Source organism: Aspergillus fumigatus, chromosome 7 (genome assembly GCF_000002655.1).
Source record: "Aspergillus fumigatus Af293 chromosome 7, whole genome shotgun sequence".
Lineage (NCBI taxonomy): Eukaryota > Fungi > Ascomycota > Eurotiomycetes > Eurotiales > Aspergillaceae > Aspergillus > Aspergillus fumigatus.
In genome coordinates this window covers 617339-640982 of record NC_007200.1, presented here as the reverse complement: position 1 = coordinate 640982, position 23644 = coordinate 617339, and the positions used below count along the sequence as shown (strand labels likewise).

The 23644-nt window shown below is 46.5% G+C and overlaps 7 protein-coding genes and 4 non-coding genes across 11 annotated transcripts; 5 read left to right on the top strand and 6 right to left on the bottom strand.

Annotated features, from left to right (window-relative positions):
- Nucleotides 1–5: 5 nt before the first annotated feature.
- On the top strand, nucleotides 6–4602 carry AFUA_7G02350 (C2 domain protein). Its single transcript, XM_741604.2, has 5 exons — nucleotides 6–2224; nucleotides 2277–2462; nucleotides 2516–2984; nucleotides 3047–3631; nucleotides 3695–4602. Exons 1-5 carry the CDS (start codon nucleotides 270–272, stop codon nucleotides 4586–4588), a joined length of 4089 nt encoding a protein of 1362 aa, XP_746697.1. The 5' UTR covers nucleotides 6–269; the 3' UTR covers nucleotides 4589–4602.
- A 292-nt stretch (nucleotides 4603–4894) lies between these two features.
- Nucleotides 4895–5679, bottom strand: AFUA_7G02340 (RidA family protein; the record flags this gene model as incomplete). The annotated part of the gene is made up of 4 exons (XM_741605.1): nucleotides 4895–5041; nucleotides 5112–5285; nucleotides 5407–5420; nucleotides 5508–5679. The coding sequence occupies 4 exons, from the start codon at nucleotides 5677–5679 to the stop codon at nucleotides 4895–4897; spliced, it is 507 nt and encodes a 168-aa protein (XP_746698.1).
- Nucleotides 5680–6024: 345 nt separating this feature from the next.
- Nucleotides 6025–7768, bottom strand: AFUA_7G02320 (uncharacterized protein; the record flags this gene model as incomplete). The annotated part of the gene is made up of 2 exons (XM_741606.1): nucleotides 6025–7413; nucleotides 7619–7768. 2 exons carry the CDS (start codon nucleotides 7766–7768, stop codon nucleotides 6025–6027), a joined length of 1539 nt encoding a protein of 512 aa, XP_746699.1.
- Nucleotides 7484–7562, bottom strand: AFUA_7G02325. The gene has a single exon (XR_013344532.1). It is a non-coding gene; the product is annotated as an uncharacterized ncRNA (small nucleolar RNA).
- Nucleotides 7769–8423: 655 nt separating the features above from the next.
- tK(CUU)6 lies at nucleotides 8424–8496 on the top strand. The gene has a single exon. It is a non-coding gene (tRNA).
- A 77-nt stretch (nucleotides 8497–8573) lies between these two features.
- tK(CUU)9 lies at nucleotides 8574–8646 on the top strand. The gene has a single exon. It is a non-coding gene (tRNA).
- Nucleotides 8647–9053: 407 nt separating this feature from the next.
- Nucleotides 9054–9126, top strand: tK(CUU)8. Its single transcript has one exon. It is a non-coding gene (tRNA).
- Nucleotides 9127–10331: 1205 nt separating this feature from the next.
- Nucleotides 10332–13000, top strand: AFUA_7G02310 (adenine phosphoribosyltransferase APT1). Its single transcript, XM_741608.2, has 2 exons — nucleotides 10332–12240; nucleotides 12297–13000. Exons 1-2 carry the CDS (start codon nucleotides 11745–11747, stop codon nucleotides 12452–12454), a joined length of 654 nt encoding a protein of 217 aa, XP_746701.1. The 5' UTR covers nucleotides 10332–11744; the 3' UTR covers nucleotides 12455–13000.
- Nucleotides 13001–13057: 57 nt separating this feature from the next.
- On the bottom strand, nucleotides 13058–14059 carry AFUA_7G02300 (gamma-glutamylcyclotransferase family protein; the record flags this gene model as incomplete). The annotated part of the gene is made up of 2 exons (XM_741609.2): nucleotides 14012–14059; nucleotides 13058–13956 (listed from the first exon to the last, which is right to left on the bottom strand). Exon 2 carries the CDS (start codon nucleotides 13808–13810, stop codon nucleotides 13058–13060), a length of 753 nt encoding a protein of 250 aa, XP_746702.1. The 5' UTR covers nucleotides 13811–13956; nucleotides 14012–14059.
- A 3184-nt stretch (nucleotides 14060–17243) lies between these two features.
- Nucleotides 17244–21287, bottom strand: AFUA_7G02290 (glycoside hydrolase family 47 protein). Its single transcript, XM_077805160.1, has 4 exons — nucleotides 21021–21287; nucleotides 20571–20941; nucleotides 19937–20502; nucleotides 17244–19878 (listed from the first exon to the last, which is right to left on the bottom strand). Exons 1-4 carry the CDS (start codon nucleotides 21146–21148, stop codon nucleotides 17659–17661), a joined length of 3285 nt encoding a protein of 1094 aa, XP_077661289.1. The 5' UTR covers nucleotides 21149–21287; the 3' UTR covers nucleotides 17244–17658.
- A 90-nt stretch (nucleotides 21288–21377) lies between these two features.
- AFUA_7G02285 (uncharacterized protein) lies at nucleotides 21378–23516 on the bottom strand. Its single transcript, XM_001481373.2, has 3 exons — nucleotides 22322–23516; nucleotides 21952–22259; nucleotides 21378–21897 (listed from the first exon to the last, which is right to left on the bottom strand). The coding sequence occupies exons 1-3, from the start codon at nucleotides 22782–22784 to the stop codon at nucleotides 21685–21687; spliced, it is 984 nt and encodes a 327-aa protein (XP_001481423.1). The 5' UTR covers nucleotides 22785–23516; the 3' UTR covers nucleotides 21378–21684.
- Between the last annotated feature and the right edge of the window lie 128 nt (nucleotides 23517–23644).

The following is a 23644-nucleotide window of genomic DNA, read 5'->3' as shown; positions in this document are numbered from 1 at the left end:
AGGTGCAACAAAAACATTCGCCCGCACCCCTTTCTTAAACAAACCCATCTTTGTTCTTGAAGGGTCAACCCCTCACTTCCATTCCACATTTCTGATACTGATAAACGACCCTTCATTTCGCGGCTTAATGAAACTTGATTTGACTCAGTACGCGCTGGCTAGTGCTTTGGTCCTAAAACCTCTATCCATGGTCTCCGCATCTTCCCCTCTCCTAAAGTGCAGTTGAATTCTAAATAGTGAGAAGAGGGAGAGAGAAAGAGAATCTCCCCATGTCGACATCATCGACTCAGTCCCGAGGCATCAACCGACGGATTAACAGTCTTCAGAATGAAGTTCGCCATTCCCGCAATCTGTCTGCATCACGCAGGCGCCCAGTGAACTCTTCGGCCGCCTACAGTTATGCTCTACGAGTCGCATATCTCACATATCTTTTGAATCCCCGTTCTCGTCGCATACAGAATGTCTCTGCCGCTCCACAACCGCGCCCAAAACGGGCGTCAACCTCCTTCCATGATTTGATGAGCGATTTCTCGCTAGTTAGAGACTCGAAGAGCACGAGGTTCCCCAGTGGATTCGTGTCTGAGCTTGAGAAGCGGCTGACAGGGGTTCTTATGGGAAAGGAAAGAAGGAAGGAATATCAGGATCACCTGGTCGTTAGGACATTCGCCGCGTTTCTCAACACTTTAAAGGATCAATCATTCAAGAAGCGGATGGAGAAGGACCGCCGAGCGGAGGATCTTGTCCTTATTTTCTACTCAAATGCGACAAAAGAGCTGAGTAAGGGGAAAGATTCAGATGATGATAGTTGGAAATTTATGGTGGACAGACATGTCGCCCTTTTCGTTCGACTGTTTGCGCTGATCCTGAAAGACCATGACTGGGACAAGGACAGGCCTGAACTGGCAAACAGGTTGTCGGTTCTAGAGAACAAACTTCTTTCCCAAGACCATGATCTTATGCAAGCGAGCGGGCCTACGGCAACGGTTGAGACCACAACTTCCCTCACCTACGATGTTAGAGACATGCCTCTCGTGCAGCATGTCGCGAAGATATTCGGCATAAGTATTCACCAGGTCCAATCCGACATTGACAAGAACAGAGGCGTATGGACCGGAAAGGCAGCCCTTCAGGACCTGAAAACTTATCAGGCTCACCTGAACCTCCAGACACGGAAGACGTTATCCAGGGAAGATTTTGATAACGAGGAAGCTTATGAACACTGGAAAAAGAGCGAGGGCCCGGATATGTCACAAATGATGCTGGCAATCGTACAGTCAAATCCAGAGCTCGCAAAAAGTACGCCAGGCGGTGCACTTCCGCAGTTCAATGTGAATGCCGCTGACCAGAGCAACGATCCAAGCGCTGCACCGCTATCTCGAACAATGTCTGACCGACCGGTCTCCTATGTGATTGACCAACCTATCGACCTGAGTTCTCTGTTGTTATCAGACGACCCAAATAATAATTCCGAGGAATCTGATACGTACACCTTCATACCGTCGGACCCAAGGTCAATGTACAAATTCATTCTGGGTCTGACACTGAGTCACGACCTAAAGGATCGCGAGATCGAAGCTACGGCAGCGACCTCGGAAACAACGTCAATGAAACTGCTCTCCAAACAATCCACGGAACTGCTGAATGAATTATGTCTTCGCTGGCGAATACCTAACTTTTCTAGGGTTGTATTGTTCCTGGATATCATCAGAACAAAGTTTGTGGACAACGAGATTGATCTTGACACTCTTGATTCTGCCTTTACGTTTGTTAAAGAAACACCTCCGTCAGATGGCAAGAAACGACAAAGTTTTATGGCCTCTGTTGTATTTGACAGGAGCAAATGGACAATCCAGGATCTTCTGTTGATACAAGAGCTGCTATCCTCCCTCCACGAAGCTTTACTCCGGGAACTGTACGATGTAATGATGGATTGTTTTGAAGCTAAGCCTCGTCCTATTGGCCCGGTGATGTACGTCTTGGAGAACCACATACAGCTCGACCCGAACTACACCGAAGACTTGGAAGATATCGATCGGTTCCGCTCCTATGTGCAGGATGGGCTGGCGCAAAAGGCAACTGAGAAGTATCAAGAACTTTTAGGGCAGATTGTCCCAGTGCAGGCAGAAACCTGGGAGCCACACCACGTCATCCAGCTCGGCGATGCCATCATGAAACTCGCTCAGAAGATACGGAAGCGATATCGAAATAATCCTGAAATCATGGGGTAAGAGGCTAATCTTCAAATAGCGCACTCTTCGAGACTGACAGATCTTTAGGGTAAATCCATATAACATTCTACTTACAAATATTCTCCCTATATTTGCGGAAGATGCGCATGAGATGGTGGTCAGAATCGTGGAACAAGCCAAATTGAGAGGGGAGGACGTTGAGTTAGAAGATGGCTTTGACTTGTATAAACAATTAACAGCGACGCGCCGGCTGTTCGTAGAGGCCTTTCCTGAGTAAGACCCCCCCGTTCATCATTGTGGTGTATTTGTTGCTAACGCTGGGACAGTGTCACTTTCCCTTTCCATGTGGAAAGTCTTCTGGAAGACTTTGTATGGCGCTGGATTCGCTTAACTGATCAGAAAGTCATGGACTGGGTTGAACAGGCAGTCAGACAGGATCCCTTCACTGTCCGGGCCGGTGACTGGACAGATGTGGTTCCTGAAGACCACCGACACAGCGTATCGGTAATCGACATATTCCGCTCCTTCAATCAAGTGGTTGAACAGATGGTTCAACTTGGGTGGGATGATGACTTGCAGTATGCAAAATTCATGACTGCCCTTTCTAAGTCTATCGGGAAAGGGGTGGCACGATACTGCGAATTGTTGGAACAAATGTTTTCGAGAGAAATGGATCGACTGTCTCCTGATCAAGAGGCAGCCATGAATCAGACTACTCAGGAAAAGATAATGCAAATGGCGAAGGAAGCATGGACAAGCAAGGAAAAGATTGAGCCTTTCCAATTTTTCCCAGAGGTAAGCTTGCGATTTCAGTCAAGTGCCCCGCCTGGTCCTGAATATCTGACCAAGGGTTATAGTCTCTCGTCAAACTGAATAATGTCGAATATGCCCTCTCGCAGCTCGATAGGCTTGAGCGTGAGATCAATGTTGACGGTTGTGCGGAAGTGATTGCGCAGCATGCAGGCCCGCAGCTACAGAAAATTCGCAGATCAACAACCTACGTTTTCACAATCAAGATCGTGGAAGCTGAAGATCTCAAAGCATGCGATATGAATGGCAGCAGCGATCCTTACGTTGTTCTCACAGATGAGTATCAGAAGCGAATTGCGAAAACTCGAATTATCTACAACAACCTGAATCCGCGATGGGATGATGCTGTCGACATAACAACACAAGGACCACTAAATATCATTGCGACCATCTGGGACTGGGATGCAGTTGGTGATCACGACTATGTTGGTCGCACTTCGATCAAACTCGATCCCTTGCATTTCAGTGATTTTCTTCCGAGGGAGTACTGGCTTGATCTAGACACCCAAGGCAGATTGCTACTCCGTGTCAGCATGGAAGGGGAGCGTGACGACATCCAGTTCTATTTTGGCAAAGCGTTTCGGACATTAAAACGTACTGAAAGAGATATGACTCGCAAGATCACCGAAAAGGTAAGTCATCCTTCCATAGCCGACCGACAGGTCAGGTCTTCAGGACATTGACCATTCTTCCAGCTTTCTGCGTACATCAGTCATTGCTTGTCTCGGCGAACCCTCAAATCCCTGTTGTCTAGAGGCCTCAGCATCTCTAGTGTGTCTAACTTCCTGAGCCGGAATCGCCCCCAGAACGCTACAACGGCGCCATCCGCTATGGAGGTGGAGAATGCACTTAAACCACTTTTTGACTATTTTAACGATAACTTTGCAATCATGAACAAAACTCTCACGTCTGAAGCAATGAAGATGGTCATGGCGCGCCTGTGGAAAGAGGTTCTTGCCACCATCGAAGGCTTGCTCGTTCCTCCGTTATCGGATAAACCTTCTCATCAAAAGCCTCTTACGATGCAAGAAGTCGACATTGTGTCGCGTTGGCTTGTACTTCTCTTGAATTTCTTCCATGCTGTTGATGAGGAAACGGGTGAAGCCCACGGCGTTTCGCTTGATATTCTGAAATCACCCAAGTACCATGAGATCCAGACACTGAACTTTTTCTATTTTGAACCGACGGAGAGCTTGATCCGTACGTCTGAGCGCATGGCATCAGCGACGATATCACGGCAGCAAGTGAGTAAAAACCGAGTGTCAGCGCCACCACATATCGGATCTGGAGGAACTGGCAGTATCCTTGGGGTGCCGAACACGCGGCGAGTCAAGAGCATCATGTTGTCGCGGAACCTCGGCACAATGAAAAAGATGAAAGAGGAGAGAAGGCGTGAGGCTCAGGCAGAACCGAATGATGATATGATTTTACGGATTCTCCGTATGAGACCAGAAGCCGCTGGATATCTACGTGATCGAAGCCGTCAAAAGGAACGGCTCGCAGCTGCAGCTGCAGCGGATGCTATTGTGAAGCAAAGCCTTATGGCAGGAATGGGTGGAAGAATGGCGGGCACTCTTGGACGAAGATGACTTAGGGAATGTTGGTATGATCGTGTCTATTACTGAGTAATTTTTTCTTGCGCTTGTCTTTTTGTCTGCAATTCTGCATCCTAGCATCGTTCGATCACATGAACTTTATGATTCTCAACTTTGTTTGCTTGGCGAGTTTCAGATGCAATTATGTTTACTTCGCGGGATTGATGGTGTTGAATATGAAACCTAGACAGCAAACATATAACGAGGATCTAATTGCTAATGAGAATGAAATTCACAGATGATTCGGAGCTATTTCATCATGTTTGAATTTCACTCGTCTCTCGTTACGGAAAAATACATTTACTGCAGAGCAATGCACTCGATCTCGACCGGCACACCCTTGGGCAGTTGAGCAACGGCAACACAGCTACGAGCCGGCTTGTGGGTGAAGAACTTCTCATAGGTAGCGTTCATCTCGGCGAAGTCGGCCATATTAGTGAGGAAGACCTGTAAAAGGACTCAGAGTCAGCACCAGCCCCACTCTCTTCAGAACTGTCGGAACAGAGGAATAACGCACGTTGACCTTGACGATCTTGTCAACACTGGACCCGGCAGCGTCCAGAATGGCCTTGATGTTATTGCAGCAGGCCTGTGTCTTTTCGCCGATGTTGCCCTCGACGAGGTTGCCGGAAGCATCAGCGGGAATCTGGCCGGAGATGAAGAGCTGGCCGTTGGCACGGATAGCTTGGGACTAAGTCGTTTGGCGAAGGGTCAATTGCTGCGACTTGGATTCATGGGGATTGGTAGGATTGGGATAGGGATGCGGATTCTAGTATGGGGCTTTGTCTTTGGGGTCGGGTGGAAGGACTTACGTAGGGGCCGGCAGCTAGAGTAGCGATCAATGATTAGTGAACTTGCTTTTATTTTGTTTTCTACACCGAGGCAGTAGCCCGCAAAGGTCAGTCAGACTTACGAGGGCAGGCACCCGTTGTGAAAACGGGGGTCATGCCAGACATGTTGACGGATTGGCGGTGGAATGGGGTTGGGTAGGTGCGTAGAACTGGGTAATGAGCAGAAAATCGAGGAGATGAGGTTAGAAGGCGAGATGAAGATGAGGAGAGAAGACGAAAGCTGCTTTTAAGCATGAGGGGCGGAGGGGGTTGTGTGAGGTTAGCTCTATCTATTCCGCGGGAAAGTTGTTGATGGTTCGCTCCCCCACTGGCATTCCCCACCAAATAATGTCAAGAGAAAGGCGCATCTAGGTTATCGAGGGACCACTTGTACCATCTGAAATATATGTCAGGTTAAGCTGCTTCTAACGCTAAAAATGGAAAGTCAAATGGTATGTAGGCTAATATACAATATCATCAAATGCAAATCGTGACGTCGTTAGGGGTAGTAATGGCTGCTGCGTTGGCAAGACCAGTACTTCGAGCACGGGAGCAAGGACAGCTCTGCAGGAGTTAACTGCCGAGATATTTCTGGGGGAGTTATGATGGCTTGCTTGGCACCGTATTGCCCAATTCGTGCAGGAACGATGCAGTCTGCTCCGGTGAGAACCCGAAGAAAACGGGCCCATTGAAGACAACTTTTGCGGACGACGTTGGGTTGATTTGGCCAGCATGAAAATAACCGTCCGCGCCATCTCCGTGAGGGGGCCGAGGTGTGTCTGCGGTTTCGCTCTTGCTTGTTTCCTGACGGATGGGTTCAATCTCCAGATCGCGCCTTGGGTCGTTCGCTTTGGGAGCATCATGGCCGAATGGACACTGGCCAGTTCTTGTGCCAGAAGGAACTTTGGCAGGCTCCGCAGTTGCTGGAATGTCAGATGGCTCTTTCAATGGCTGCTTGGTAGAGTCTGAGAGCGGAGTAGGCGGCGAGGGCATGGTAGGTGTGAAAGAAGGTTGGGAAACTGGAACCGGTATACCCCAAGGCCTGCTTGGGGATTCACCAACACGCACCTCGCGCAAAGGACGATCGAAACGTCCCTTTCTCTCGTCATCATCGTCTGCGCCTTGTGCTTCTTGTCGGTTGGCAGAGTTCGGTGTTTCTTGCTCAGGCGCTTCCATTCCAACGTCTTCCGCCCATTTTTCGACTCGTTCAGCAGACGAACTGGATGCTGGCGCGCCATCCTGGCTATGGCCTGGCAGGAACGCTTGATGTTTGACTGACAGGCCTTGTATCATACTGATAAGATTACCATACTTTGCGTCAAGTTGCCGCATCGTTTGAGAATCTTTCTGATAACGTTGAACGCATATTGCATGGCTGCGCGGGATCTCATGCTTGTGCCTCTCCACATAGTCGGCAATCTCCTCCGGACTATGCTTGTCCATGAATCTGATAGGACACCTAGACACGGGGCATCTGGTTGAGCTCGACTTTGCGGATGTCGTTAAACTAGAGCGTCTATCATTCTTTTCAGCTTTAATGGGATCGAGGTCCTCGTGCCCGCACGTATCATCGTTCTGGGTAACAAAGGCATCCTCAATCCCGTTAAACCCCTCATTTTCAGAGGGCTTATTGTTAGGCTTCGAAAAGGGACAACGCAAACTTCCCTGCGTGCCCTTGGTGGTGAAGTCTTTTTCTAAGTTGCCTGATACTCCAGCCTGTGTCGCAACATAACATGAATTGGCTTCGGAAAGCTGCTTATCATTGTCGGGGCGGTTTATTGACCTGCAGCATTCCAGTCCCTCCTTTATGGCAGTAAGTGCCTCGCTTCCTACGTTTCCAGAGTCCGCAAGTGCCTTGATTACATCCAGGGGATTTAAGGATTGGTTATGGAAGGGTTCGTATTCGGGATGTCGACAGAGTATCTTCTCCGCAACGATCTTGGTGTGCGTATTGGTTCCATTAGGAAGTTGATTTGCTAACTTGAGGTACTATTGCGCATGATGTCAGCATATGTATGATTTGGTAAAATGCAATCAACAATCGAGGTTATTCAAAGTCTCATCAGATAATACATGACTTTATCCGTCACCGCCGCAGAAGCGACTCCTGATCTAGAGCTAATTTTCTCGTCATTTGAGACCACAGGGGAGGGGGTATTTGGCAACAAGAATGCAGGTGGGGAATATAATTTACCTCATCGTGTGCATATTCCAGCCTCCGATGCAGATCTCTTTCTTTGCAGCCTAGGTGTTGAATGGTAAGCAAGAGAGCTTCGAAAGATCGAGCTAGAGTTTGCAGCTGCAGATCCTGCTGCAGTTCATTGACAGCAGAGGCAGGTGACATATTGCTCTGAGTAAAAATATTTACTATTTATGAGACTGCACATCTAACAGTCTCAAGTACCACATTCTGCTTGGCCCAGAAGTACGGCTTGGAAAATTATAAAGGAACAGTGAGAAGGGGAAAGAAAACGTGGTTTTTGTACTGATGCCTAAAGCCGTTTTAGCGTAGCTTTTAAGCGAGATGGTCCGTGCGTGGTATCACGTGGCATATCTCGTCCAGCAAGTATAAACGACGTGCAAGGTCGCGAACTATTTGGCAGGTATGCTTGCTCACCAGCAAATGCTGTTCAAGATGTGCCTTCATGATTTCTTTTCTGGTGGCTCTCCTAGGCGTCAGTAGTGCATTCATGCTATGGTCTACTTGATAATTTAAGAATCGTCTGGGACAGGTAGCAAAGCCGTGGAAATATATCTGTCTGCAAGTCCCATTCAAACTGAATTAGCATCGCGTTGAGCCAGCTATGTTGCTCAGAAATTTACAAAATACGAGGTAGTTAACAAGCTATCACACATCGGTTGATGATCCCCTAACCCCACCCCGTAGGGCAACATGGCATTGTGAGTGATTGAGCTCAGATGTCGAGCCCAGCATCGTGCTGCAGACTTTTTTTTGGTTTATGTAGCAATATCCCTTGCTAACTGTCATTAAAGCGGCAGCCGGGCTAGCTCAATCGGTAGAGCGTGAGACTCTTAATCTCAAGGTTGCGGGTTCGACCCCCGCGTTCGGCTTTCATTTTTGCTTCTTTGGATGTCCCTTGGTTATTGTCTAATAGAACGATTAACACCACCGGCGGACTAATCCAGTGGCCGGGCTAGCTCAATCGGTAGAGCGTGAGACTCTTAATCTCAAGGCTGCGGGTTCGACCCCCGCGTTCGGCTTCATTTTTTGCTTTTTTCTCTCTCTCGGAAAATTCATATCATGGACAACCTCCGATTGCTAAAAATCCCAACCTGCTCCCCCTTCCCGGCTTTGAACCATCAATGGGCTAACTGTTTAGGATTGAGGGCACTTGGTGTGCCACACCCAGTCAAGACGAGCTGCCCTCACGTCGTCAAGATCAGTCTGGAGTAGGAAGTATGGAGGAGAACGTCAGGACCATTGTGGGCTTGAGGCCTCAAATGACAACAGATGCCTTAGATGGCAGTGGCTAAAAGAAACCTGATGACCCAGTTTGGTTTCTGATCCCACCATCAATGGCTCCACGGCTGTAATACTAGGATAACTTTATGACATTCATGCCTTCTTAGACTACCTTCGCCAATAGCGGCGCATTGCCAAAACAGCCGCCGGGCTAGCTCAATCGGTAGAGCGTGAGACTCTTAATCTCAAGGTTGCGGGTTCGACCCCCGCGTTCGGCTGTCTTTTTTGGCCTGAATAACCGTAGGATTTTGTCCGCTGATCAAAATGGACCAAGTTAGAGAGTACAGTAGGAATGGTAGAGGGGTATTATATGCGATCTTCATCGGCAGCCCCTGACCTCGATGTTGCCCTGTTCGGTACCCTGCTCCCGCAACCATTAACGAAAGCGTGTCAAAAGTCGGCAATATAGTTATCGGAAGACAGGCAGGAATATTCAAAATATCCTGGAAGAACAAGGTCTGACCCCATAAGTGTTCTGAACATCGGATTGCCTGTGATACGGCTACAACCAAGAGCCCCATGTAAGCCACACATGAGTAGTGTGCACCAGACTCAAGAAATGCATGATGGCTGCAGCCGCTGCAGGGCGGGGACATTGCTGTAACCATAAAAGTCTGTATGAGGTATGTAGCACAGTAACACAACAACAATCTTCGCAGATGTCATACCAGTCAGGTACAGTACCTTCTAATAATGTTTACTTCTACCACCTTGCTTTTTCCCCTGAATTGTCTGAATGACAGGAACTGTTATTATTGCTACAGGGCAAGTCACATGCAGAACAGTGGATCCTCGCACATGCCAGCTAGCAATGGATTGTAAAACGTTAAGAACATGTACGGAGTTCTCTTTCATTAATAAAATACCGGGAGGAGGTAGCCGGTTGCATTCGATGCTCAAGTACCCCTTCCCTTCCAGCTACATATTGACCGGAACCAATTAGAAGGAACCATGAATGCTTCCTAAAATGGCCTGGCGAGGAGGCTAGATTTTATAGCGCTGAAATGAGAGAAGCCAGTCCATTCGGATAACCAGAGCGTTGCACGACGGGCGATGGACCCTTGCTAGACACTAAGACGCGTGTTCAGCGAATATTAATCCATATGAAGTGGACAAGCTGTCCTTGTCAGCAGACGAACACGATCTGAGCTGCAAGCCACAAGTTGTAGGATACCAATGGGGGGCGATTCTTTGTTGATTCTATGTTCTCCCTCTCACACTTTCCGGATGCCACGATGGCCTCTAGACATTGCATTTACCTCTAAACGGATCATGTATGGTATGCATCCGCTTGCCGAATCATGTGTCACTTTCATCATGCAAATTGAACACGCACAATCTGGAGATGCTGAGGGTGAGGCAGCATTGATGAATCACGATTTGCCATACATAATCAGATATCTCCAGTTGTTTATAGATGTCGGGAAGATAAATCTAAGATTCCGCTGCTACATATCAGTAGCAGACATCCAATATAAGCATGCAAACGTAGCTAGCAGTCTTGGTCTCATTGGTGGTACTCGTCCGATGCAGCCAATGCAACAATAACACAACAATTATCTAGTGGCTGACGGAAGTGGAGAAGGCATATCAAATTGTTGAGTAACTTAAGTGACGATTTTCAGTCCGAGCATACTCTCAGAGTGCACTAGCCTGACCCTCCACTAGATAGCCCGGAAGACAACAATTGAATGAGCAGAATTGACAGTACCAGCGGAGATATCAGTCCCTAAGATCCACAACCCAGACCGCAAGTTGAAGATGGACACTGTATAGATACGTCTCAATGACGGGGGCGAGAATAATGATTGATCACGAACCTCTGATATGTCGATTAGATACAGTATCAGGAATTAATATAGCATCAGTTCACATCTCCAATCCTTCGAGTCACAGCACGGAAGACGAAGGTCTAGAAGGGTGGGAAATGTTCCATGGCGGAGATGAGGGAGGGGCTTTTGAATCTAGCGTATCATGTAGTCTATTCATGTTATGGCGAAATTTGCATGATGACACTAAGATATGCGTAGATAGGAGCATTCTATGATACATAGAAACACAGACTAATCCATGAGAGGGGCAGAAAAGTGATCTCTGTCGTGTCTCAGAAGGTGGCATGGCGCTTGCCTCTTACAAATAACGAGGATCAATGGATAGATAAATCCGGCAGGAGTGTCTGCCAATACATCCCGATAGATGGGCTGATGGTCAATATATTAATTTACGGACAAGGAGGGATTCTAGACTCTGCTGCCTGTTGCAATCATGAAATATAGATGGAGGGGTTCTTGATGGATGATTGATCTTGAAAAGAGGAAGCCTCAGGAGGGGTTCGTTACTAAAGGTAGTAAGGTAGTCAAATAGGTAAGGTGCCGTTCTTGCTGTACTTTTGTACTCAGTGTGGTAAGGTTTTCCTCTTGCCGCTTTTTTTCAATGATGAAGCCCTTGAGAATAATAAAAAAAACACATATGCACATATTCTGATGTAGAGAGAGTTCCAACCACACGTCCATTGTTATAGTTTATAACATGATTTGAGGTCGAGACCGACATTGAGATGAAGGAGGGGAATTGTAACTGTGTACAGAGTACGGAGTAAATCCAATACATCCATCCCACCTACCGATCGTGGCATATTTTTTTTGGGCTTATCACATCCGTCTAGACTTAGTTATTTTACAGACTTTTTTTTCCCTTTCCCTTCTTCGGTCTCCCTCACCCCTCATCCCCTGTGCTTCTCTTTTTTTATCGTTTTTTTTATAATACCTCGACTCCTTTTTATCCCCCCTCTTCCTTGTTCCTTCCTCTTCTTCTTTCCCTCTCTCTCTTCCTCACAATGTCCCAGTCAAATCTCTCTCAATCCACGCAAACTCCAGATGCCGCCGCCACCCAAGTCGCCGGACACCCCTCCTCCCATCCCTCCCGCACCACCGAACTCTCCGGTCTTAAAGTAAGACTCCGCGCCGCTCTGCGCCAATTCCCCGACTTCCCGTCTCCTGGCATTCTCTTCGAGGATATCCTTCCTATCTTCGCCGATCCGACCCTGCACGAAGCTCTCCTCCGTTGCCTTGAACTGCACATCCTCGAAACCCACGGTAACCAGAAGCCCGATGTTATCGTTGGACTGGAGGCTCGAGGGTTCCTTTTCGGCCCCAGCTTGGCCTTGAGGCTTGGCGCTAGCTTTGTCCCTGTTCGCAAGAAGGGCAAGCTGCCCGGCCCTTGTGAGACCCAAGGCTACGAGAAGGAGTACGGCCAGGACTTTTTCCAGATGCAAGCCGACGCCATCAAGCCTGGCCAGAAGGTTATCGTTGTCGATGACATTATCGCAACTGGTGAGTTTGATTTATTTCAGGAAAATACTCTTCATCATTCATTGACGTGGTTACAGGCGGCTCTGCCTACGCTGCCGGAGAGCTGATCAGGAAAATGGGCGGAGAGCTCATGGGATTCATCTTTATCCTGGAACTGGAGTTCCTCAATGGACGGGATAAGCTCCCTGCCCCGGTGTACACTCTTCTCTCCGGCCAGGAGAGTAAATATCAGTGATTGTCTGTCTGACAATCGGGCATGACTGGATTAGAGTGCCTCCTATTTAATGATTTTGCACCCAACTTTCCTTTGTCGCTAATGTGCTAAACTGAACATTCACAACAAAACAAATGATCGTCGAAAAAAGTTGGTCCGCTTTTGAACTCGACCGCCTTGAAGGAGTCGACACTAATTGGAGTGGGTTGTCGACTGGTCTGAAAAATCTCCGAGATACAGCAGCCACTTGCGTCAGGTGGAGCTTGGCCCTGCGGCGCAGTACAGCCCCATCCGCAAATCAAAATGCTTGCGGGTCGACTTTGATGTGTTTGAGTCTCTCCAAAGAGCCGATTCTACTCCGCCATTTATTGCCGAAATTTGCTAAGGCTCGAGCATACGTGCTTGGTTTCTATGTAGTTCCTGTATCGCCTGAGAGGGCAGAGAGTTTTCGTGCCTGGATCTACAGCTACGGCTCAGCTTTGAAAGAATTGCAATCCTGATACACCTGATAGACATATATCTTGCTATATACCTCTGAACCAATGCATCTGCTCGTCTAAATTGCAACTTATACCTGGTATTGTAACTCCGTAGACTCATGCAGGCCAGACTCAAGATCCAAAACTAATTCAATGGTATCGATTTCCTCATAACTTCGTCTGCCCAGCGTTTCGGGAACCCGATCGACTCGGCCTCCCGAATCGCCCGGTTCATGCGCGGGATGTACTCATCCCTGGGGAAACCCAGCCGCACCCGCTCTTCATCCACATACACGAGCACTGTCATGACCTGCGGCCCGGACTCCGCCACCGCAGTCGCACCCATCCTCAACACGCGCTGCTCCTCATCCAGCCACTGCGTCACCGTCGCAGGCAAATACCACTTATTATAATCCCCAAGCCCCTGCTCCCTCGGCCGAATCTCAACAGGCACCTTCTCTCCAAGCCTCGACGGCCCCGCCGCATGATCCACACCCTCATACCCATCCAGCAAGAACTCATCCTCCGGATCCATCTCGTATAATATCCCGAACACGGCATTGTCAGCCCCAGACACGGGAACCTCGTCCCCCTCGTTGAGCTGGCGCCCGATTCGCAATCCCTCCGGCGGCAATACGTTCGCATATCCGGCCTGACAAATCATCCACCGCCAGTGGTCCAGCCGGGCGATGGCAACGGGCTTCGAGGAGAGGTCAGGGTTGTGTCTACAGCGGATGCGCATCTGTGTGAAGGATAGGTTGGAGCCGTACGCGAAGTAGAGCGGTCGGGGGGTCGGGGGAGGAGGCGTATCAGGTACTACGACCGTTGTGGTGATGGTCTCGTCTTTTAGGAGTGTGGTGTCGACCGCGGCGGTCTCGGAGGGAGGCTGAACCTGCATGGTGGGGTTCTCTAATAGAAGTACCTCCTTGGATGATGGTGATAGTGTACCTCCCAGTGTGACTAGATGGCAGATGAATCGAGTCGAGGAGAATGAGGAGTCAACTTTCGATATGCCGAGGGCCAGAGATTATAAACTGAGTGGGTCTGGGGTTGCCGTCATTCACCAATCAGGAAATAATCCGGCCGCAAATTCTAGTACCTGATTACCTAATCAACGCCTTATCTTCCTATTATGGGTCCATCAAGGGACATAGCTCAGTGTGGTTTGGAGAAAGGTTGCTGTGGTTTTGTAGAAACTTACTTAATATTAACCTATATTTAACCTCAGTGTATATTAGAAATGTTTTATTATAGATTACTACTATATTAACTTTTAATCTTAATAAACTCTTTATATATATAGCATAAGCTTAATATATAGCTAATAAAAATTAATATTCTCTAATTACTAAACTAAAATTAAACTTTAATTTTATATAGTATTAAATTGAATTAGGATATTAGTATATTTATACTTAATATATACTTAATATTAGAAGATAATTACTAAAAATTTATTTATTTTAATATTAATAAATATATAAATATTAATTTCTTTATTAATACTTTGTTTAGATATAGTTCTATTAAGTAATTTATATATTATAGTAATAAAGAAGTATATATATATAGATATAAACTAGTCTCTAGACTCTCCTCTAGAAATATTTTTTATTAAATAAGTATACCCTCTATATATACTCTATATATATAGAATTTATGCTTTTTTTCTCTCTTTTTTATTATTAAATAGTGCTATATATATGCTAAGTATAAGTAGAAAATAAATAAATATACTAAAGCTAATTTTATAAACCCTAAGGTTCTAGGTAGTATTTGCCTGAAATCCCTTAACTTTTAGCTACTACTATAATAAAATTATACTTATTATAAGCCTAGTGTCATGGTGCTGCCATGGATAGGAGTTGGCATTGCTAGGAAGGAATTATATAATCCTAGGAATATCTTTACTACATAATTCTGTAACCTATTTAAAAGTCTTTAAGCTATATCTTTGTCGCATAGCGTACGCTAATCCTTGCTTATCCATGTATCTAACGGCCTATGGTTTATCCGTCCCGTTGCGCAGTTGGTTCCTTTGCTGAACCGTACTGTTATCCAAGACGGGTAGACAGATAGCCCCATCTTATGAGAATACAATCAACTTACCATTCAAATCGTGTTGGTCTGCCACAATCTTATTTATAAAGCCTACCTATACTAGTCTACCCTATAATTAGAATAGATAGATAGAGATTACTATAGCTAGCCTAAGTATTAACTACCTTATTAACCTACTTCTATTTACCTATAAACTAGTACCTTAATATTATATAGCTCCCTTCTTAGAGTTAATACTATTAGAATACCTACTCTTCTACCTCTATTCCTACCTAGTAACCCTAAAGAGTTCTCTAAGTATACTACTAGTGTCAAGGTACTGGATCACAGGTAAACAGAAATAGGTTAATGAGGTAGTTGACACTCAGACTGGCTACAGCAATCTATATCTATCTGTTCCTGTTGCAGGGTAGACTGGTATAGGTAGGCTCTATAGACAGGATGTAGCTCAAAGACCTCTAAATAGGTTGCTGAATTGTGCGGTGAAGATATTCCCAGAGTCATGTGATTCCTTCTTAGCGACGCCAACTCCTATCCACGGCAGCACCATGACAACTAGCTATAGTACTAAATAGTATAAATACTACTACCTAGTATATAAGTATATTTAGAAGGCTAAATTAACTATTAATAAAGTAAACTAATAAGCTAAATAATCTAAGGCCTAACTTCTAGAACTCTAGTATAAACTTACTATCTTAAAGTAGAGATATAAATAAGAGACTGCTAAATTAAGAGCTATCTTATAGTACTAGAAGAAATAGCTATAAGAGAAAAAGTAGTAAGCTACTATAAAAAGAGACTAAGTCTATTATTTAGCTACCCCTACTATAAATATACTTATATCTATATCTATATATAACCCTATTACTAAGAAGCTTATAGTTATTCTAATAAGAATATTTATATTAGCTACTACCCTATCTTCTAAAGCTACTAGATTATTATAACTCCCTAACCCTAATAAGTTTAAGGGTAACTAAAAAGACCTCTAGTATTCTATAATATAGATTTAAGAGAAAATAAATATTAATTTTAACTACTTCCTAATGCCGCAGAGCTGGATAGCTTATATAAATAACTATCTAAAGGGTATGCTATATACCTAGATTCTCCCTTATATTAAGAAGGTGTTGGTGAAAACCATGCTATAGTTGATCGTTGACCATATCCATGGGTTGATCCACTAAGGTTCTAACCTTATGGTCATGGATCATCATCAATCATTATCGATTTCAACCATTAGCAAATGGTGATCTAATCTATAAGATCACCCGGCTATGAGATCATTTAATATTCAAATGGCCTATGCTAGAAGGAATCATCTATAAATACACCCTTAAAATCACCCTATAGCTATTTAATAATTAATCAAGGAATCAAGACATTAATCTAAGATACTCTTAGCTATTTTTCCTCCTACTATTCTACTCTATTCTACTATTATTTACTCCTATCTTTACTTTATACCTAGGCAAGCCATCTATTCCCCTCTATATTCGTGAAATTTCCTTTGTTATTTATATACTATTTATTTTCATTCACAATAATAAGCCTGCTAGTCTAAATTCCTATCCTACTTTAACTTTAAAAATTATATATTAACCTAGGAAGTAAGGAGTTAAGCCTAATACTCTAACTAGGAGGTCAGAAGATCTCTCTAAAGAGGGGGATAAATAACTATAATACTAGAGCTAGATAATTCTAAAGAAAAAGAACCTTAACCCTGAAATTTAGAACTTAGTGAGACTAGAAGCTATTATAAGGAGCCAGACTAATCTAAACCTAACTAGAAATCTAAGATATCCTTAGCTAGTTTTTTCCTTCTACTATTTTATTCTATTTTACTACTATTCCTCCTATTCTTCCTTTATACCTAGGCAAGCCATCTATTCCCCTCTATATTCATGAAATTTCCTTTGTCATTTATATACTATTTAGTATATACTATTCACTTTTATTCACAATTATATATAGGGAAATTTATTTATAGTTTAACACCTACTAACCTCTTTTCCACTAGACTATGGTGACCTTTCTCTAAACCACACCAAGCTGCAAGCCTAGTCTGTTGATAAGCTAAGTATAAGGAACATTATTGCTGCAGCAAACCCATAGTCCTCACTCAGCCCATACAATCTGGACAATGATCTTGTTAGTGCTACTACTCAAGTAGTACTCTGACAAAAGATAACAACTAAATACTTATGTATCTTGGGGTTGCTTCTTGATTTCTCTGGCTTGTTTGGACTAATATGATGTGTTGTAAACATCATTTGTCATGATCGACATCCTTCTGTTTGCCGGCGTCATATCTCAAAAACCTGTCCGATTCACCCTATGGGCCTTACACCTGTTTACTGATATGCGTCGCAACAGATAGTGTTTGGCTTACGGTAGCAAAATTTCTCAGGGACTATCCAAGTCCCCCTGTCTATGGAGCGTATCTGTCAATGCGTTTTGCCCCGTTGCCTATTGGACTCTAAACGTTTGTATATCGTAAACATCACTTGAGACCTCCAACGTACACGGTAGAACCCTGAGGAGGGATCCGAATCCTCACGAGGACCAAGAACAAAGGCCGGGGTTCTGATGAGTTTCGGAATGATTCCAACGTCGTGAGGATCATCAGTCGTCGGTGGAGTCGTATATCCTTGTTGTATTGGTGGATGCCTATGCACATCTTCAGACTATGTACAGATTATTGATCGGTATGCCCTGAGAGCGGATCGAATAGCGTCGCTTTATGCCAACACCTGTCGCTCGTCGCAGCAACCCATACGTCTCCTCACCGCCGCCAACCATCACCATGCTAATAGGATGGCGACGCGGAAGCCCTCCTGCGGTCATTTGCGGCTCGTCTAATAACGGCCGGATAAGAAACGGTTCAGCACGAATGGCGGCCAGACCTGCAGAATGGGGAGGAGTGGACGTTGAGGCCTCCGCGAACGTCTTCTCATCGTAATCAACCACAATGACAAGTTTGAGGGCGTGTCGGGAAGGTGGGTAAGCGGCAATGTTGCGCAGTTTTTGAGAGAAACTGCACCCGCCTCGTTTGATGACTAGGACTTGATGACTTTGAGCAATCTCCCGTAAGATCCGATGGTCACAGATTTCATCAGCAAAGTAAATTGTGGACCATGACAGGCGACTTCTTAACGGCTGCCCCGAGATGGAAACAATAGAGGCATCCTCCACCTCTGGGAGGGGAGCCGAGCCTGCACCGCTAGATACGGCAGCTGGCAGACTCAGCCGAAGAATAGACGATTTTCTCGAGGGTGATTGGGTCGTCAACCCCGGATCCTCGTCCCGCAGGAGTGCAGACACCGTGTCCATTAGAGATGAGAACACGTTCTTCATTCCGGAGGTTGAAGGGTCGACACTTCCGATCTTGTCGTCCACGGATGCGTTCTCTTGGATGACATGGTTTTCACTATGCTCCGCGGCCGCAGCACCTCGTTCGCGACTAGCAATCGAATCATTTCCTCGACGGAGAAGCTCTGGCGTTACGTCAATGACGATGTCAATCATGGCAGAGTCGCTCATTCGGGTGAAATTAGGATCAGTGGGATCGAGGATATCAAATGTGATTTCTCGTGAGAGGTATACCTTCTCATCTTTGCCCAAAGGCACATTGTTTATCACCTGCACACGGAAATCATCCTGGCTCGCCTTCCCTGTCGCGTCGACCGACGGCACATCTTGAACCATGCTCAATCGAAGGCCTCCGATGTTCTTGATGAAAATGCCATCCCGAACCCGCTCAATTGACCCGGGGCCAATGACCATACCCGGAATGGCTGGGAAAGAGATGTCAAGTGTCGGTCGCGAGGTCATCGGTGAGCTTGTTGCATTGAATGGTACCAATTCAGGTGGAAGAGTCCACGGATAATACGTGTAATTGGTCGGCGACGATAGATCGGACACTGTCACACTAGGATGGTCATGCGCATACTCAAAAATAGGCCCTTCTGTCGGGCCTCGGCTTGGCATTAGGTGCAAACGCGCCAACGTGGCAGCATGGAAAACGTCAGGACGCGCAGCCGTTGAGGATGGACCGAATGTCGGTGGCTCAGGTGCCAACTGGCAAACCGGTAGATTGACCAGTTCTCCATGCTGCACCTGCTTCCTATGCTGATGAGTGCTGGAAATGGTACTTGTTGGTATAATCAGCGGGTGACCCTCGGTTGAGAAGACAAAGGGCTGATCCATATCATTCAGAGGATGGTCGGGATGATATAGGAGAAACAGATATTTGGCAGTCTCTCCCAAGAAGAAGCTCTCCATTCGATCGTTCAACTCTCCGTTGCGGACGTCCTGAAGACCGGCCCACCCGCACTTCGTCCAACACCGGCGTTTGAGATCCCGGAGGACCATTTCGCCAACATGGAGATACCACGGATCCTTGGTGGCCCGATATATGTAGTATGTCGACTCAATGAACTCTGGACGGCCACCGTACCAAGCAAGCTCACCCTCAATGTTCCCGGTGGCAACATTCCATCTCTCAGGAAGGCCAGAAAATCGGGTCCAGACTGCTGTCGTCAAAAGGTGTATAGCTATGGCCTCGTCCAGCTCCCCTGCTATCGAAAGAAGGCCTGGATAGAAAGCACTCAGGCTATCGATCCAGAATGCCCGTGTTGCGCCGGTAAATATATCGCCTTGGATCACATGCGGATGTTGATAACCCTCCCCTCGATATAGATGCCGTTTGATAGCTGCATGGGACTCTTCCCACACGCGCAGGAACGCTTCCGCTGAGTGTTCATATTCACTCAATGGCGGGAAGTGACCATCGAGGACCTGCCAGGGACTCCGGGGATCATGCGAGGGGTGTTGTCCCGACGAGAGCAGGACGTACGATTTGAAAGCGTACTCAAAAAAGCTGTCGATGCCAGCGCCAATCTTCAGTCATCGGTGATCAGTAGGTATTCAGTCAAACAGATCTCAGAGAAAATCATACCCCGGTATACGAATGAACCCAGCGGCCTGATTCCGCATCTATTCCTGAACCAATCAATCCAATGTCACTTCTTCGCGTCCAAACAGCCCAGAATGCTCTCTTTGCAAGTTCTTCGTATCGACCATCTCCAGTGAGCCTGCTCAGAACCGTAAACTCGAGAACTAGGCTGCCTGCACCCGCACTGCAAGTTTCCGTGGTTTCTGCAGGAGCGTGCTGACGGTCTTCTCGACAGACCTCACGATCAGACCCGTGGCATTGTTTGTCTGCATTCAACGGCGAGTTTGCATAGAACGGGCGACGTTGAACGCCGTACCGCAGATTCACTCGAGGGTATGGAAGACCAGTGTCCGTATAAAAGGCAGGTAGAAGGCGATTTGCCAGATCAGCAGCGAGCCGGAGAAGCTGACCATCATAAACAAATCCATTTGACCACTTGATCCCATGATCGTGTCCTGGAAACGCTGATTTGTCCCATGCCTTGGCGAAAGTGGCTTCCGGTTCTGGAGGAGTATATCTGGTGATTGGAAGGTCACCAACGGCGAAAAGATGAGCACTGAGCAATCCACCTGTACCGGAAACTCATGTCAGACACAATAGCCGTTTCATCAACATTGACAGAAAAGAAGCCGCGTACCTAGCCCTCGAATGACAGTTTCGAAGACTTGTACTTTGCTGTCAAGATCGAATCCCCGTGCCCGTTCACCCTGACCAGCAGGGCCATCCGAGCCGTCCCCGTATAGCTTAACGAAATCCCTCACCCCGTCTTGGAAGTGGTTCCAAGCTCTCTCGCCTTCATCCGGACTAGACGACAATATCGCCAACGAGGACAGGCTGTCGATCAGGGTAAGGGAGTAATTTCCCAGGACGTCGTTGAGCTCAGCATTCGAGGGGTTATCACGATCGCGAACAAGCGGACGACAGGATAAGGGACGCAATTCGTCTTCTGGAAACGCGTATTTCATATAATTCTCGAATCCATGGTAGAACATGTGCTCGGTCTCTTTCCTGAATTGAGCTCATTGATTTGATCAGCGTGGCGCTCATTTCAAAGGGGACGGAAAGCAAGTCCACCAGACAGACATACCTGAGTTCATCTATCTGATAAGTTCTCATACCCTGAGCCATGGCGAGCCATAGCGACAGGAGTGAGACCCATATCATGCATGCTGATCGAAGGCCGAACATCTGTAAGCTCCAACATCCCGAGCGCATTACCGCAGATGCGAACCAGCCGCAGATAACATGGGAATCTGAATTTTTCTTCTCGTCAGATAAGTCAGAGGTCTCAGAGGTACTACCGGATTTATCGAGGGCCCCTCGAGACTTGAAGGAATGTTGTTTCGTGGCAAGAATAAAGCCGCACGTGAGATTTAAAATCCATCCCGCGCCAACTTAAAAGCTGGTGGTTGGCTAAGATGGATTACTGAAGGCCAGATATGCCGTTTCCATATACGACAGCAGAGCAAGCACTGTCTATTACTTTCCTTTGATTTATCTGATCTGTAGCACAAGCTGGAAAACACTCGTAAAGGATCTGGGGACTGGTCTTTATAATTTCCATGTTTTTGATGCCGACAGTGGCAGAGGTGCTGCACGGAATGTTTGCTCTAAATTACATAAATATACTAATGCAATGATAGAAGTCTCAACATGGGATATCCCGAGTAACAAAATGCGCTATGCCAAAACGTCTTTAAAGCAGAGAAGTAAACAGCGCGCCGTGGGCGAGTTAATTCGGACGCGATGCCTTACTGACGCACTGGATCTTCCGTGTCATGTCGGGCAGCGAAAGGCCGTGGTCGAGCCTGAATCACGTAATCGACACCATCATCGGATGTGTAACTAGGAGGTCTCGGAATTGAAGGGTTCCTGTTCGACCTCCTTTGCGTGTCGTTGATGGCTGCGGGTGGAATTTCATTCTCCTCTACGCGCCGCCAATAGAGGAGATCGGGGTTAATTCTCTGAGAACGTGTTAAAGGCCAGGATAATGCGAAGGAGATGAGTTAGACACTCACCACACTACTTCTCCATAAACCATATGCTGGAGGGGGAGTAGTGACTTTTTCTCGTACGGCGCCGTCGACTAAAGCTTCTTCATCTCCCGCAAGCGTGACCTGAATGGGGCGATCTGGCTGAGCATAGCCCATCGGGCCTACTCTACTGGGTACTCGATTCCTCGCAACAGTAGACCTTCGGTCCTGAAGGATCTCCATAGCGAAGCGGATCAAAGCATGGCAGAAAATGATTGAGAGAATCAAGATCATGAAGATTAACAGAATATGGATTTCTTGACCGAGGAGAGTCGCAGAACGTACTGCAAGGTCTAGGTACTGTGTTAGCACCAATTGAGCTGCAAGAGCAAGAGCCGAACGGGAACAATCTTACAGAAAGCGATAATAGCAAGCAAGAAGACTGTGGTTGGGATCAATGTGTATAGCCGCCTCCTTATAACCCTGTCTTTGAGGGCTGGCATGCACGATCTTTTCTGCTGACTATAGGGAGCAGCTTCTCTGCGCGACCCCTCAAATTGGGTTTGTCTGGTCGAGCGAGCGTCGGACGGCCATTCACCGTTCGAATCTGAACTGTCAGCAGGACGTAGCAGGTTGACTGGACTATGCGGCATATGTGGTGTATCTGGAGAGACAGTGGCATTTAAGCCAGAATCACCTGGCGCTGTAGATTGGCCCGGGGCATGAGGTTCCTGGCGTCCAGCGCCATAATCAGGACCTTGACCCTCATTTTGAAGATGCGAGATTGTTCGATTGCTGCCGTTATAGCGGGACGTTGAATTGAGCGATGGATGTGAAGTCTTAGTCTGCTGTGTTGTTGATACTCGAGGCAGTTCCATTTCGTTAAAACCAATCAGGCGGATGAAGCATCGGGGGCGATTGATAGGTCAAGGACGAAAGAATGACCGATTGGTCTTGAATTTCAAGTCCCTTGTTTATGTATACTAAGCTTCTTGAACAAAAAGTCGCCTCGGCTTTTGATGGTATGCATCCCCTAACCGACTTCCGCATCCGTTGCACACCCCGTAAGCAGAAGTGAAGCGGGCTTGGACTGTGACGGAAACCGCCGAGCTGAACACGATTTGTATGCAAAACCGGCAATCCAATATCGATGAGGTTTGTGGGTGAGTATAATGAGCGTATTACCAATGCTCTACAACTATAGACAAAAGGAAAGACGTAGCGATTGGGAGCACCCGGAGGGGCAACATAAAGTGTGGATCCGGATCTTTCGCTTCAAGCCAAAATTTCAAAAGTCGCAGTACTTAGAGAGACAATTTATTGAGTTGTAAGGGTGAACTGAATCGGTATATGTCGAATTGCGAAAAGATTGGAGAAGAGGAGCACCTGGCCGCTCAGCAGTATCTGGAAGCTGGTGGATTATAATAACATATGATATCAATGTGAATTGAGAGAGTAGTTGAAAGTACGGAGTAGTAGAAGCGCCAAGGGGAAGAGACTCAAGGGAAAAAAGAAACACAGAAGCACAGAAGCCCAAGGGCCAAGAGTCTTGGAACAGCACATCCAGCCTGGCCGTATAGATGATCTTTAGAGTACTCCGTAGATAGAATTGCAACCATTAATAGCGGAGGGGCCAGACTTAGTTCAACTAGAACATACTTGACAACCCCTGATTAGACCCACCTGTGTACGTATGGTCGACCAGACAGGACCTTTGATCAATGATTATATGGAACTA

Coding starts and splice junctions, on each gene's coding strand:
- AFUA_7G02285 (XM_001481373.2), bottom strand. CDS start 22,784: ATGGAACTGCCTCGAGTATCAACAACACAGCAGACTAAGACTTCACAT. Junction 22,260..22,321: donor GCTTGCTATTATCGCTTTCT/GTAAGATTGTTC, acceptor CACAGTACCTAG/ACCTTGCAGTACGTTCTGCG. Junction 21,898..21,951: donor GTTTATGGAGAAGTAGTGTG/GTGAGTGTCTAA, acceptor ACACGTTCTCAG/AGAATTAACCCCGATCTCCT.
- AFUA_7G02350 (XM_741604.2), top strand. CDS start 270: ATGTCGACATCATCGACTCAGTCCCGAGGCATCAACCGACGGATTAAC. Junction 2,985..3,046: donor CTTTCCAATTTTTCCCAGAG/GTAAGCTTGCGA, acceptor CAAGGGTTATAG/TCTCTCGTCAAACTGAATAA. Junction 3,632..3,694: donor CTCGCAAGATCACCGAAAAG/GTAAGTCATCCT, acceptor CCATTCTTCCAG/CTTTCTGCGTACATCAGTCA.
- AFUA_7G02290 (XM_077805160.1), bottom strand. CDS start 21,148: ATGCGCTCGGGATGTTGGAGCTTACAGATGTTCGGCCTTCGATCAGCA. Junction 20,942..21,020: donor TATCAGATAGATGAACTCAG/GTATGTCTGTCT, acceptor AGCTCAATTCAG/GAAAGAGACCGAGCACATGT. Junction 19,879..19,936: donor GGGTTCATTCGTATACCGGG/GTATGATTTTCT, acceptor CGATGACTGAAG/ATTGGCGCTGGCATCGACAG.
- AFUA_7G02310 (XM_741608.2), top strand. CDS start 11,745: ATGTCCCAGTCAAATCTCTCTCAATCCACGCAAACTCCAGATGCCGCC. Junction 12,241..12,296: donor CGATGACATTATCGCAACTG/GTGAGTTTGATT, acceptor ACGTGGTTACAG/GCGGCTCTGCCTACGCTGCC.